The 15530-nt window shown below is 45.7% G+C and overlaps 1 protein-coding gene across 5 annotated transcripts in view; it reads right to left on the bottom strand.

Annotated features, from left to right (window-relative positions):
* RASAL2 (RAS protein activator like 2) overlaps positions 1-15530 on the bottom strand; it is a 275004-nt gene that overhangs the window by 142201 nt on the left and 117273 nt on the right. For 4 of the 5 annotated variants that reach the window (XM_078854058.1, XM_073356489.1, XM_073356490.1 and 1 more), the window contains one exon: positions 4647-4774. In XM_078854058.1, coding sequence (XP_078710184.1) covers positions 4647-4774 — 128 coding nt within the window. Of the gene's footprint in view, positions 1-4646; positions 4775-15530 lie in introns of those variants that run through there. The other variant, XM_078854059.1, reaches the window with a different exon arrangement.

The following is a 15530-nucleotide window of genomic DNA, read 5'->3' as shown; positions in this document are numbered from 1 at the left end:
CTGGGGCAGCACAACTGCAGAGCCTGGCCTGACCCAGTGCTCTGTGCTGCGCGGTGGTGTGGCTGGCTCCAGCTGGGTGGCGTGGCTGTAACACCACCAGCCACTGATGCTCCAGGCAGTGCGGTAAGGGGGCAGGGAGCGGGTGTGTGTGTGTGTGTGTGTGTGTGTGTGTGTGTGTGTGTGTGTGTGTGTGTGTGTGTGTGTGTGTGTGTGTGTGTGTGTGTGTGTTTGGGACAGAGGGCAGGTGTGTTCGGGGGGATGGTCAGGGGGTGGGGATGTGGATGGGGTTGGGGCAGTCAGAGGGTGGGGAACAGGGGCAGCAGTCCTGGGGGGGCCGTCAGGAAGGAGAGGAGGGGTAGGATGGGGCGGCAGGGAGCAGTCAGGGGCAGGGGTTCCAGGGGCAGTCAAGGGACAGGGAGAAGGGGTAGTTGGATGGGGCAGGGGTCCCAGAAGGGCAGTCAGGAAGGAGGTGGGGGGTTGGATGGGGCAGCGGGGAGGCAGTCAGGGGCAGGGGTTCCAGGGGCAGTCAGGGAGAATGGGTGGTTGGATGGGGCAGGGGTCCCGGGGGGGCAGTCAGGAATGAGAGGAGAGGTTGGATGGGGTTAGGGGGCAATCAGGGGTGGGGGTTCTGGGGACAGTCACGGGACAGGGATCGGGGGGGCTGGATGGGGCAGGAGTCTGGGGGGGCATCAGGGAGTGAGAAGCAGGGTGGGATAGGGGGCGGGGGCCAGGCCATGCCTGGCTGTTTGGGGAGGCACAGCCTCCCCTAACTGGCCCTCCATACTTTCCGAAACTCAATGTGGCCCTCAGTCTAAAAAATTTGCCCGCCCCTGCTTTAGTGGATCAAAATCCAAGTAGATTAACAGGAAAAAAAATAGATGCTAAAAACGTTCACCACCATTCATCTTCACTACCGTAACCTCTCTCTCTCCCCGTCCCTCCCCAACTTCCCACTGCTTACTTGCCTCATCCCCTCTGACCTAGGCAAAAAGATGCCTCCCAGATCATCTTCCCCACATGCTGCTCTGACCATGTTTTCCCACTTCATCATTCCCTTCACTAGCCTCCACTTTCCTTCTGTATCAAGTTCAAGCTACTCACCTATACTTTCAGGGCTCTACACAGTTCTGGTCCCACTTACAGTGTTTTCTCTAATCTCCTCCTCCATCCCACATGCTCCACCCAAACTTGTCTCCCAACTTCTCCTTTTTCATTTTAGTTCACTCCCATCTCTAGACCTTTTACTTTGGCAGAAATAACCTGCCAATTAAAATTCACCAAGTGGATTCCTCTCTTTCCTTCCTCTATAAACACAACCGAGATTAACCTATTGCAAAAAGCATTCAAAATATAAAACCACCTTCTGCTAATGCTGTTTTGTATTAGTCTGTTTTATCAGCTCTTTGTTTCTTCACCTTAAGATTGCACAAGAGAATTTCTTGTAAAACTACTTGTGCTTTTATAAATGCAGAGAAACGCGCCCTCATGTGTATAGATTCAGAGGCTAGATTAAAATGGCTTTCTATTTTGAAAACACTTAAATCCCAAATAGTCTGTAGTCTAAACTAGTAAAATACCTCACAGACAGGCAGTAGGACTTTCCCTTCTCCATTCAGAGTAGTTAAAATTACTTTAAAAAAATCAGAATTGTAAATCTGAGTCTGCAGACTATAGCGTCTAAAACAAATTAGCTGCTCTGTGTATGCAGTCACACCTGTACCACAGGCAGTGTCTACTTGGCTCAATTTGGATGAAACAATGAGTAATTTCTCAAGGCGATACTCCTGGCAGGCTCCTCCAAGAGCACACTGTGAAGGTTAACTCTCCTGCTGGATTCCCTTGTTTGTAACTGGTATATTTACTATCCCTGTTCTGTATGCTGTGACAAAGCTCTGTCCTTGCCTCCCACTCAGGCCAGTCCCCTCCTTCTGGGGTCCCCACTGGTTTTCGGCCCCCTCCTTCTTCCACCTAGAACTCCCCGGGGGTTTGGCTGCCCAACCTTCCAGGGTTGGGGTCGGAGGCTTGCTTCAAAAGGGGCCTTCCTTGGGTAGTGGAGTCAGTTCCCTGGCTGTCATCTGTCTTTCTACCAGAGTGATCATCTCGTCGTACGTGGATGGATCGTTCTGGCATACCCATTTTTGGAGATCTGGCAGCAGTCCCCGCATGTAATGGTTTATGACCAGGGTCTCCAAAATCTCCTCCAGCCTGCACACCTCGGGCTGTAACCACTTCCGCGCGAGGTTTATGAGGTCGAATAGCTGGGACCTCGGGGGTTTGTTCTCCTGGTATTTCCTCTCATGGAACCTCTGGGCTCTTACCGCTGCCGTTACCCCTGATCATGCTAGGATCTCTGCCTTCCGAGAGGTATACTCAGTGGCATCCATGCCAGGCAAGTCAAAATAGGCCTTCTGGGCCTCTCCACACAAAAAAGGGGCCAGAATCCTGGGGCCACGCCTCATGCTGAGCAGTCCTTTCAAATGAGAGGAGATCTACCTCTACGTCATCTCTTGACATCTTTGGCAGACAAGCACTGGCCCTCAGGGTTCGCGTCCCGTCGGACCCCTGGGCCTGGGTGGTGAGGATCTTCAGCTGGTCCACCACCTCTCTCAAGTAGGCACGATCTTAGATCGCCTGGCTCATCAATAATTGATTGGTTTCCTGCTATAGCTGCATAGACTCCTGTTGTGCCCTTGCCTGAACCCGGGTGGCCTCCTGCTGGGCTGCTGTGGATTGTACCAGAGCTCTTACCACCTCCTCCATTGTGGTACAAAGCAAACAAACAAACAAACAAACCAAAACAAACAAAATCCAAAACCCCAGTGCACTTTTTTTTTTAGACCTCTTTCTTCCGCCACGCTGTGAACGAAGTCCCACTCCTGATACCAGTTGTGACAAAGCTCTGTTCTTGCCCCTGTGGGTCCCACGTTTCCTGGCGGATTTTGCTAGCCTCAGAGGCTCACTGCGACCCTCCACGTAACCCTTCTCTCTCTAGAGACAAGGGTCACAGTCTACTGAGCCATTTTCATCATAAGCCAGCGAGGGAGGTGAGGAGAAGCTATCCTTCCTTGCACAGTCTCTGTTGTCTCCCAGTCTCAGTGATTAATCAGGGGGCAAATGAGGGGGAGCCTGGGCCCACCCTCTACTCCGGGCTCCAGCCCAGGGACCCTAATAGTATCAGCTATGGTAGCTGACCTTTTAGAAACATGACATATACAATTCTCTGGGCTGATTCCCCCACAGCAGCCCTCACTTCCTCAAGCTCCACTTCACCCTTACCTCAGGGCCTCCTTCCTTGTGCCTGATATGGTGTGTACTACTCAGTCTCTCCAACAGCACAACTTCCTCCCACAGCTCCTGACATGCATGCCCACCTAACTGGGAGGCTTTTAACTAGTTTCAGCCAGCCCCTGATTGGCTTCAAGTGTCTTAATTGACCTGGAGCAGCTGCCATTTCACTTATCCTGGTACCAAGGATTTGTTTAGCCTGGAGCTAATATGTCTATCCCCCACTACTTTTCTATAGCCATCTGGCCTTGCCCCGTCACAATGCCCACATACAGAATCTTCAATTTCTGACACATAACCAGCAGAACAGGAAAGCATTTAAATATCACTTTTAACTTAATACACTAGTGATACTATGGACTAATATAACCCTCCCACATGATTTTGTTTCTAGCCAAGAGATTCATCTTACCCATATCCTTGCAAAATCTTCCTACAAACTGACCTTTGTAACTGTAAAAAACCCACCCAATTAATATGTGATTAGTGTTCAAAAACAGCCTTCAGATAGTTATCCGTGATTTAACCTAGTGTGTTCCAGTTTACATTTTATGAGGTATGTTTCTCTTATGCTGAGTGTAACCGGGATTAGTACACTGATAGTATTAGTTCCTTCATGCCCATGATTTTCTTTAGTGTCTTAAAGCGTTGTTATAAATCCACATACCATTCACACCCATGTGACAAACTGCAGAACCATGTAGTAAATGAATTTTTTCACATGCATCAACAGTTTTTCCATGTACCTTTGACCACCACACTGGCTACATCTCCCAAAAGACTATTTCCAATATTCTAGACCCCGGGACAATTTACACTAATCAAAGCCCAAGATGGACAATATCCAGGGCTGCATCAGTGATATGTTTTCAGGCCTGATATTTTGAGACTGTGCAGAGACAGATATGCAAGCTTTAAAGCAGTGGAACATGGAAATCCCTATCTTACTGCCAGATCTATGGAATCCTGGGCCTTAAAACCATTTTAGGCCACTTTTTAAGAGGTTCCTATAGCTCCTTCTGAGAACTGTATGGTTGGTTTCATGCATTTGCCAGTGACACCTATCCTTTGCCCAGTTTACCAAGAGAAAAGGGCAAATAATCTCAGCTTCCCTCTCCGCCCAGCTGACTATAACAAAAACGACAACATAGTATGAAGTTTGCAGGCAGCATCTTCTCATTACATTAACAGAGACAATACCCTATCTCCTACCACCACTAATACTATTTTAGCTTCCCCTGAGCTATACACTCAACTGCAGCCATGACCCCCTTAATCAGAGAGGAAGAGAAACGCTCTCTGGCTGTTTGACAAATACATTCAGAGGGAGAAATCCCTTCGGCATTGGCAGTGTGTCTCACCTCCTTCTCCCTGTTGAGCAGCACCAGCTGACTGTCCGTCAGGATGCAATATTTTCTCTCCCATGTTGTAGTTTCAGTGTAGGGAGACTGGCCACAGGACAGTCTGTGTGTAGGTGGCCCTTTCACATCTGTGAAAGAATAAAATGGAATCATTAGAGAGCTTAATTAGCCATCTTCTCCTGCTTTTGAGTCTCTGTAGATAGAAACAGTGTACAACTGTAAAGTGTAGTTAAAGAGAGTGCATGTTTCAGTATATTAAACAGTCCACTCTCCTACAAGTCAGCTGTGTGAAACTTTATATAGGTCACAGTACAAATATTAACACATTTATTTTTATTTACAATAGATCTGTAACAAATCAAAAGCACCTGAGGAACCTCTAAGTGACTGTGCTAAGCACTAAAAAACTGGAACAAAAATAAAACAAGCAGCTCCCATGCTCAACCCCCTTGTCCCTCATAAAGATCAGCCTTTATTGCCTCTCCCTCCTTAAAAGCCGGAGTAAACACACAGGCCTTAAGCCTTGCCTTGAAAGTTAATAAATGCAGACTACTTCAGCCCACAGTGGATGCAGATTCCAAAGCAGAGTTCTCTTCATTTAGAATGTCCTGCCAGCAGTTCCTTCTCTAATACTGAGAGGCTTCCCTTCCTAAATGAGGTGGGGGAGAGTCACACCCCATTATAAAGATGGTAAAGACAGAGATATAAAAGTCTGCCCAAGTTTGCCCAAAGTCATACAGTGACTCAGTGGCAGAATTAGAAATAGATGAAATTCATGCCTACCTGGGTCCCAGTGTTGCGAGGCAAGGTGGTCTAGTGGACTGAGCACATTTATTTTTACTTGTTTTGTTTCCCATTATAATTATATGCACTAACTACAGATGCATTATGCATCTTATCACCAACAAGCTTTCTCCAAGACTGGGCAAGATATCACACCTACTGTCTTGACTGAAACTCCTCAAAACTTAAATGTGTTTGTCTATGTCACTAAACACACACCACGCATGGCAGTCTCCACTCAGGAGCAGCCAAGTCTGGAACAGCAGGTGGTGCTGCACATCAGGAATGATGTGACTAGACAGAGATATTACTGACTTGGTGTAGAGGATATAGGTAAGTATTGAGGTACACTGTTAAAAGATCTGTGGGAACCCCTCAATTGAAATAACAGTAGTAAAGGTCAAGACTGCTGTTCAAGTCTCAATGAGCATACCTATCTGAGGAAAAATATACAGCCCTGGGTACCCTAATTTATCAAAATTTAGGAAACATACATGCAAATAACCTCGTTACACAGTTCCAAGTAGACATGTTGCCTTCTTTGTAAGATTAAATTCTGTTGCTAGTTTACATTTGAGTTTTATACTGCTTTACCTCTGCTGAGATCCAAATGATTCCTAATGCTCCTTTCCTTTCACTAACAACCCACAATTAAAACTGATTTGTACAGACTAAATATGTTACTGTTAGACTTTTGTATCTTCCCCACTAGAGGCCAGCAAATCCTCAGACACTGCAGCATTCAATCAGTCTTGGGAGGAAAGTAGAGTATAAGCCAAGACTGTAGTGTTAGATTAAATAAATATTTAGCCCTCAAAGATGCAGTCCATATCAGAAGCTGTACACACTCTGAATTACGCATGTGAGAAGAGTTAATATTTGTATAAAGTTTTCAAATAGGTAAATATAATCTTGTAGCTCTAAATTTTCATGAGAATCTGCCATCTTGAAAACATTGACTCTTAACCTGAGCCAAGTTTTCAGGGCACAGATAAAGACTATTACAATACAGTACTGACCATTCAGAAAACATCAGAAGGTGTGTATCTACATTTTTTAGGGAATGATTCATGAAATGACTGGTATTGAATCTGCCAATAAACTCATGTCTATGTGGTAGACTACCTGACTCCTGCAACATAGGTTGATTTACAGTAGTATAGAGCAATTTTGAAGCACAATTAATTTCTGTGTATTTCAACATTCTTCAAAATCCTGTTTAGAAGACTCAGTTAAATGAGACACTATCATCAGGAAACATGGTCTGGCCACCGTAGACTACCCTAATATTGAGGAGCACGTACACAGCTCAGTCTAAAAAAATAGAACATTACACCTCCAGATGGATTTTTTTTTTTTTGCCATTGACAAACTAAGGTTTGTGAAACAAAGGATTTTACTTGATGTGGTTGTACCAAGTGTGCACCGAAAAACCCTCACTCATTTTTAGCTTATTTAGCTCATTTTAGCAATCACAAAAAAACCCAAAACCATGTTACTCAGACTTCTTATTTTTGATGTAGACGCTAAATGCGAGCTGCAAAATATTTTGCATTGTAATTTCCACTAAACGTAGGCTTCACTAGTATAGCATCCAATATTTCTACACTCAGCCCATACGATTTATAGACTAGAATAACATCTTCCACAGCACTAACAACTATAGTACTTAACTGAGCTACAGGCAGAGGTGGCCAGCCACAGTTATGCTGTCAAGTCAGTTAGCTACGTCAGAACAGCTTTCCGCACCAACTGCTGGCAACACAAGATGCCATCTTAGTATAATGTGCTGCCAGTAGCCAATAGGGAATGTACATCTGTAAAGAGCAATGAATGTCAGCACACAGCTCGGTCATCGCTTTATTCTGACCATACAACAGTACCTACAGTAAGACAGTGGAGAGTGACGGCAAGCAGATTTTTTGCAATTTTGGAGTCCACCGTTTGGAGTCCACATTATAGGAACCAGCAGAAAACCTGTCTTGCAGACCCATGGGAAACTAAATGCAAATTACACAGAGAGTGAACCATGATAAAATATTTATTTCTTGGTACTAATTTGTGTACTGTACCCGGAATGGTCTCGGTTTATGTGCCAAACAATATCCCTATCCAACTTACTCATTTTTTAGTGAGTCTTTCGAGGTGGCTGATCTCTCCAGAGCTTTTGCAACAGCTGTGGTACCAAAAGCCTGCCTGTGAGGTATTTTATTAGTTTAGACTACAGACTATTTGGGACTTAAGTGTTTTCAAAACACCGTGCAAACCTATGAGAGTGCACCAGCAGTGTCATAAATATGCACAGTGGTTCATAAACTCTGAGGCTCTGTTTTCTTGTGTTAGTCATCTACGCCTTTACCTTACATTTGGACTTCAAGAGGTTAAGTAGTACTGAATAATGGGGAGCAAAAGGATTTCCGTACATAAAAATCAACCTCTCAAGTTAGCAACCATAGGAGTACCACCTGGTGTTTGAAGAATTGTGGAAAATTAGATTACAAAATTCTAACTAAAATGTTGCACACCTTCTCCTGAGGAGATTTTCAAAGCCAGGGGCTGATTCATTTCTCAGTGTGGGGCCATTTTGTGAAAGAGACAGCTCACATAAGCAAGTATAACAACATTTGGAAGGCGAAAGTCTCTCCTGAAGGTAATTTATTCAAGAATACAATTGTGTAGCTTTGTAAGTGTTTGGACCTGAAGTAAATATGAAATATGGAATAGAAAGGCGCATCTGGAAAACTGACCCCTATTCTAAATCCTGCAGATTTATGTAGAGTATCAACGTGTTATGCCGAGCACCTAAAAATGCAAGCACTGATGAGAGATTTTTCTCCTATAGTCTGATGCAATCCATTCCATTCTGCATTCTTACAATCAGGCATTCAAAAAAATAGATCAGTTGGCCTACTCACAGGATCAAAGATCATGCCCTATGACCCTTCAAATGCTAATATCAGTTGAGTAACAGCTTAAAAAAACAGAACTTCTTTTTCTGTACATACTCCCCTGCTAAACTGAGGAGTGCATCACTGCATGCCTGTCACATCACCTGACCTACCAGAAGATCTACAACTGCATTGTTCTTTTTTCCATGGCTTTGGAAATTCCATTCAGCATGTCTATAAATATCTACAAAGCCTCTTTATATTCAGCAGGATGAACTCGTACATTACCATTCTCAAACTAGAAGGCATCTATGAATGTGAACAATGGATTTACCATGACAGGGCAAACAAAGGGGTATGATTTAGTGTAGGGAGCAGAGGAAGGGAGAGAAAGAGCCAGTGTCCAAGTTGGTCCCTCCAGAAAGAGGTGTGATGCTTTGTGAGAGCTGAAGGGTGCTTTCGTAGTTTTTTGGGATGGGTACCTGTAGTGTAAGTGGGTGCATTTCTGCACTGTTCCATTACGAGCATGCAGCATTTTAAAAATATTACTCAAACAGTGTTCTAAACAGGAGAAGTCTAGCAAATTTCCCAAAGCCAGTCCTCAGTATTTTATAATGAGAGAATGATTTTCAGAAGTTAACACATGCCTCAATGTCATTTGTTCTCAATGTGCCCTTTTGTTGCAGCAACAAGAGAGCATCTCCTCTCCCTTCACAATGCCAGCAAAAATGTGTAGTGTTATGCAACAATAAGAGGAGATATTTTAGTTTTGAAAAGGGGTTGACTGTCTTAACAAAAAAATTCTCAGATTGAGGAATTTTGCATTAAAACCATGTGCATTCTTAATGTGCATTAGGTCAGCCCAAAATAGACAGAAGTCTGCACATATCCTGACCCAAGGTCATCTCTCTCTCTCTGATTACCAAAGGGAAAATCAGCACATTACTTCAGACACTGGAGCTTATTTGCTTTGAAAGACACATTATTCCTGATTATACCCATTAAAAAAAAAAATCTTTGCTTCCCTAGTTCTGAATTTAAACAACAAAAACCCGCATACTTTGGTTCCGGGTTACTACACATCCAAGATTAAAAGGTGAGAGAGCAGCTTAAACTGGAGTGGGACCTTTTTAAAGCATAATTTACAAAGCCCTGAGATATTTGAGAATTTCCATTTCAGTGCTGATCAAATTAACAGCAAACATTTTTTTAAATTACTAAGTAGTTCTCAACTTGTTGGGAAAGAGGTTTAAGTTTTTTGTTATTAAAAAAATACCAATATCCCAGCAGCAAAAAGCAGCCCCCCTCTGAGGTGTCAAAGAAAGCTCATTTTTACAGTACGCACTTAGGTTAAAATCCTGGCCTCACTGATATCAATGCCAAAACTCTAAGTAATTTCAATGTGGCCAGGTTTTCACCCCATAATGTTTCTGATACAGCTGGTTGGCAATTCCTTCATAACTAAATTAACAGCAAAGTGGGCCTACAGGGAGGTTATTTTTTATATATAACTAGTGGGAGCACTAACACACCTTTTGACAACAGGTTCATTTAAATGGTGTCAGTGTTTTTATGCTATTTGATATACTTACCATGGCGACAGACTCTCAAAGGGCTTTGGGTAAATGCTGTCAGCTGAGAGCCTGTCAGCACCCCTTACTCTTACACATAGCAGTTCTGTTAAAATAAGCATCAACCTGAACCTTCACCCTGCCTTTGACCTGAAACGGATACTTCAAGCCTGGCTATTGCAATGAAGTCCCACAAAGACTAGGCTCTGATGCACAGGAACCTTTATAGGACTGAATCCAAATCTGGAAAGTGATTAAGCTAATGATATAAAAAGAAATAAATGAAGGAAAGGGCAGGAGGAGAAACATTGTATGTTTGTATGTCATTGCATTTCACTCCCTTGCCCCACATAAGAAGCTTAAGCTTCTACTAAGATAGCATTGCTTTAAAAGAAGCCACTAATGTGACAAACAAACAGCAATACCTAAAGAACAGGTAGTTACACTGTATTTAACCATCTCATGCAGCCAGACAACTTTCAGATGAAGAGTTGCAGGGATCTACTATACTGGAAAAGTACAGAGTTGAAAAATTTAGTGACAACTAGATCTGAGAGCTTTAAGCAGGAAAGCTATCACAGGTGTCCAGACAGGTGTGGCACAGTTAAAAAATGAGTGAACAAGCTCTGGGGTATAGGAGAGCAGTCTTAAGGAGCATGGGCTCTGACAGGATATTAGGAAAAGCACAATGAAGAATATACAATCATGTGTTCACATGGCTCCCCCTTGCATTTATCGTTTCTCAAATCCTGATGAAAAAAGATGCATCACATTTCTCAAGATAAGCAAGGCTGAGGTAGAAGGAAGTATTCCAAGGAAAAAAGTCAGGGTGCTCTATTAAGTCATTTGGGGAATCAGTAGATGGCAAACTCCTCCAAGTCAGTACAGATACTTAAACAATATCCCAGCATGGCACGGGGGGGTACTATAGGGTGACAGGGTTCAGGGCCCAAACAGAAGGTTTAATCCCCGTCACGGTGTGGGACTCACCCCTGTGGCGCCTCCTGCTGGTCTCTCAGGGAATTAGCTCTTCCAGTCTTCGGAGCGCCCTCTGCAGGCCGGTGTCTCACTTGCTGCTGGCCCCCGTGTCCCTCCCAGACACCAGTGCCCCTTTCCCTGGGGTACTGCCCCCTGGTAGTACCCCCACAGATCTGGGTCTCCCCCTCCCAGGGGAACCCCCACCCACTATCCCCACCTCGCCTTAGTCTTTGGCTACAGCCAGTCACCACTGAGCCCCCGTACACTGCAGCGGACTACAGTGTATAAGCCAATCATCACAGGCAAGGGGGGTTTGGACCTGCTGCCTCTGCCTACCTTTGGGCTGCCCCCTGCAACCCCAATACCCTTTTTGGCCTTCCACTAGGCCTGCAGCCTGGGGGGTTTCCAGGCTGGAGCTCCCCAGCTCCTATGGCCTTCCCCCAGCCCTGCTCCACCTCAGGTACGCTGGTGCACTCCCCAGCAGCCAGGATAGTCTCCCTCCACAGCTAGAGGAGACTGCCTGCTCCTGGCCCACTGCCCTCTTATAAGAGCCAGCTGAGCCCTGACTGGGGTGTGGCCACAGCTAAGCCTGCTTCCCCCAATCAGCCTGGGAACTGCTTGCTCCCAGCCATAGCCCTCTCCTGGGCTATTTTAAGCCCTTTAAGGCCAGAGCAGGTGACCACCCTGATACACACACCCCCTCTCAAAACCCCCATCCCTGAGGGAAGGGGGGGCCGCTTGGTCCAGGCTCCCTGAAGTTGTCTCTCCAGGGTCACTCCTCCAGGCTCGCACACTTCCTCTCGGTGGCCTCCCAGCTTCGGGCCACTTCCCGGAACTGGGCCTCTGCCTTCCGACAGGGCAGCTCCACAGCCTCCAGCCATGCCTGTAGGTTGGAATCTCCTGGACTCCCCCCTTGCAGGGTCTGGGTCCACTTGGTTGTCTGTCCCACAACCACTTGGGTCCCAGCCTCTTGCAGGCCCCATTCAGTCTGGGTTTCCCCATTGGTGACCGGCTCTACGATGGTCTGGGTCCCAATTCCCTGCCGGGCCCTCACCATCTCTGCCTCGGCCTCTGTCGCTTTCTCCAAACCCAGTGCGGCCCCCTCCATGCACCTCCATCATCCAACCCTCAACTCCTTTGAGGGGACAGTGCCCCCTAATGTGTCCTGGGATATGGCAGCCCCAGCAGGCTCCCCGCCTCTTTGCTGCCTTCTTTCCCCTTTGGTCCTTCTTGGGTCCCACCTTTCCACCAGGGTGGACCTGGACCCTCCGACTTGGCCGTGGGCATGTCCACTGCATGTGGCCCTCCTGCCCACAGGCCCAACAGGTTGGCAGCCACCCGGGTTTCCTCACCCGGCGGACTGTCCCCAGAACTTGCCCTTCTCTCTCTCCTGGGTGAGGCACCCAGCCCCCGGCCCAGTAGGGACAATCCCTCTTGATATGTCCGCACCTTAAGCGGGCATAACATGTCTGTCGCTCGGCCACAGGCCTCCTGGCCTTGGCTGTCAGCCTTTCCTGAGCTTCACCACCACTCCTCTGAAACCCCTTCCTGAGGAGGTTTACCAGGGCCTGCTGTTTCTTTACCAGATGGCCCAACTGTTCCTGGAAGGCCTCCTGCACCTCCCACAATCCCTCCTGGGCCTCCCAGATTCCCTGCAGGTGATCAGCCCCCTTTCGCCCGGGCGCTGACACCAGGGCCCAACCAGGGACTGCACCTGGGGTCTCTGCGTAGAAGATGCCCGTGTACCCGGGATCCATCACCCCCTGGGTCTTTCCAGTCCGGGCAATAGTCCTGCCGTCTTTGCCCTGACCCTTTTATCGGGGGCAGACCGCCTATGCCTATACCCTCCCACCCTCCAAAATAAGCAGTTAAAACAATTGATTGCATAATGTCATTTTACTGTAAGTAAAGATCTTTTATGACAGCTTGTAATGCACTGAACTCAGTCATTCTGAGACACATGTGCAGGTTATGGTTATGAATGTGTGTATATTATATAAATTGTGATTGTGGTGCAATTTCAGCATCACCTCACAATTGCACAGTGGAGCAATAAGCCAGGGAGGGACTCCCCAAGCAGATGAAACGGACTTCAAGCACCTAGCCATTGTGCAAGCCCAGGAAAAAACTATGAGGAACCACCAAAGGAAATGGGAATATGCTTGTAACTGAAAAGAAAACCCCAGTCTTTGGAAACTAAGAAAGAAGGGTGTTTTCCCCACTTTGAATATCTCTAGTGGCTGAAGAAAAAAAACCCTGCAAACCCTTTTTAAAATGGAAGGGGTTTGAACTGATCACCACCCAGAACCTGGGGGACAATTTCAAGGCTGTCTGGGAATGCTGGATCCAAGACCTAAGGGGCATGTTGGGAATCTGTTTTAAGGGAATAGGTAATTTACTAGGAAAGGGAATTTATCTAATATAAAAGTGTAAAGTCTGCAGTTCAGATATGTTTATTTTCTGTGCAACATGCGAAGGTTTGCTTCCCCTTACTATTTCATCTTTGAATCTGAGATTTTTCTACTACTTAAACCTTTTGTTTATTTTTATCCCAAGCAAGTCTCTCGTGTACAAACTGTGTGCAGTGTGTATGCCAAAGTGAACTGATAACCAGAGGGCAGCTGGTTTCACCCTTCAGGGTGATGAACCAGAGGGGATCAGGAAGAGTGTCTTGTAATTCAGAAGTCAAGGAGAATGTATTTGGGGAGACCCAGTACTGGAAGGGCTGTTGGTGTCGCCCTGCAGAGAGTTACTAGGCTGATGACAGCCAGGGTGAAACCATGTGCTTGTGGACAGGCTACTAGTGTCAGGGAACTGAAACACAGCTGCACAGTACAGAGAGCCCGACAAATATACCTGGCAGGCAATAACAGAACCCCTTACTGGTGTGGGTGGATCCCAAAACATCACAGACATGATTGGTCAGGAGCCAGAGCTTCCCTGTCTCTAGTTCCTGTGTGTGTGTGTGTCTCTCTCTCTCACACACACTCACACACACACACAAATGTGTTTCTCACTGCGGAGGATGGAGGCCATAAGGCCAGCCGAACACCATAACTGCTCAGGGAGGACCTATACTTGTTTCCATTCAGTCCTCAATTCCACACTGAGATCCAAACAAATATTTGATGACCAAACATCCCTTTTAATTTTCCTGTATACTTACATGAATTTGTCTTTACAACATTTTTGAAATTTGCAGGTCATCGCCTGTATTTTTCACCTGACCTAGGTTTAAGAACGAGCAGCCTAATAAGCAAAAAGAAAAGGAGAACTAGTGGCACCTTCGAGACTAAGGTGCCACAAGTTCTCCTTTTCTTTTTGCGAATACAGACTAACACAGCTGCTACTCTGAAACCAGCCTAATAAGATCATTCACTCTCAGTATTTGGGTAGGCGCTTGTAGTGGGAAAGCTACATCCAAAAGGTAGTTTGTAAAAGGCTACCTTACTCATTTCTTCTGAGGATTCTGGGATATCAATACATAGGCTGCAGCAACTGCTTCAGTTTTCTAGGTCCCTCATTTTGGATGCTAGGTAATGCATCTCCTACTTGATCTTAGTCTCCATATCTTTAACTGAGGTTTGAAGCTCTTCTGTCCACTATTAAAAATGAGGAATCTGTGAATCTGATGGCCAATTTTAGGAGAGTCGCAGCAACTACCAACAAATCTTCTTTCATATGGCTTGGGTAGGTAGCAAAGATTACAAATTTATATCTAGATTTGATAGCCAGCACATTGCCGCAGCAGTGAGCTGGCTAATGTCCTTCAGGCCCCCGGCCAAAGGCAACATTCAGATATGATGTGCTCCATCATTTGTGCCTGATGACCAATCACTTACAGGTGTTTACCTCATTTTCCAATTAAAGACAGTTTGTCTGCATCTCCCATGAGATGTTCTGATGTGATTCAATCTGCACCAGTCGAAAAGCCTGAATGCTTACAAGGAAGTCTGCTATGTCTGCACCAAGAGCAGTCAGCTGTCTTCTCCATCTCTCTCAACCTAGAAGCAGTCTGGTCTCAGCACAGGAAAAGTAGGGAACTCCTTCTGGTGTTTTAGGAAACAAGAGCAAAGTTTGTGAAGATTCCTAAAGTTTTCTGGTAGATATTTTCTGCATACAAAATTTAAGATGATCCAGTGAGGTGATGAGTTGACGTATGTAGCAGTCACTTTCATGCATATCAAGTTGCACCAGTCCCACCAGGAGCTCCTTTGCAATTAAAGATGGAAAACAAAAACAAACCTGTAAATAATTCTAACCATCAGAGGAGTGAAGTTTTGGAATAGCCTTCCCAGGGAAGAAGTGGGGACAAAAGACCTACCTGGCTTTAAGATTAAACTCGATAAGTTTATGGAGGAGATGGTATGATGGGATAACATGATTTTGGTAATTAATTGATCTTTAAATATTCATGGCAAATAGGCCCAATGGCCTGTGATGGGATGTTAGATGGGGTGGGATTTGAGTTACTACAGAAAATTCTTTCATGGGTATCTGGCTGGTGAATCTTGCCCATATGCTCAGGGTTTAGCTGATCGCCATATTTGGGGTCGGGAAGGAATTTTCCTCCAGGGCAGATTGGAAGAGGCCCTGGAGGTTTTTCGCCTTCCTCTGTAGCATGGGGCACGGGTCACTTGCTGGAGGATTCTTTGCTCCTTGAA

The sequence above is a fragment of the Lepidochelys kempii genome, chromosome 8 (genome assembly GCF_965140285.1).
Source record: "Lepidochelys kempii isolate rLepKem1 chromosome 8, rLepKem1.hap1, whole genome shotgun sequence".
Classification (NCBI taxonomy): Eukaryota; Metazoa; Chordata; order Testudines; family Cheloniidae; genus Lepidochelys; species Lepidochelys kempii.
Note: the sequence above shows the minus strand (reverse complement) of the source record. Positions and strands in the feature narration are given on the sequence as shown.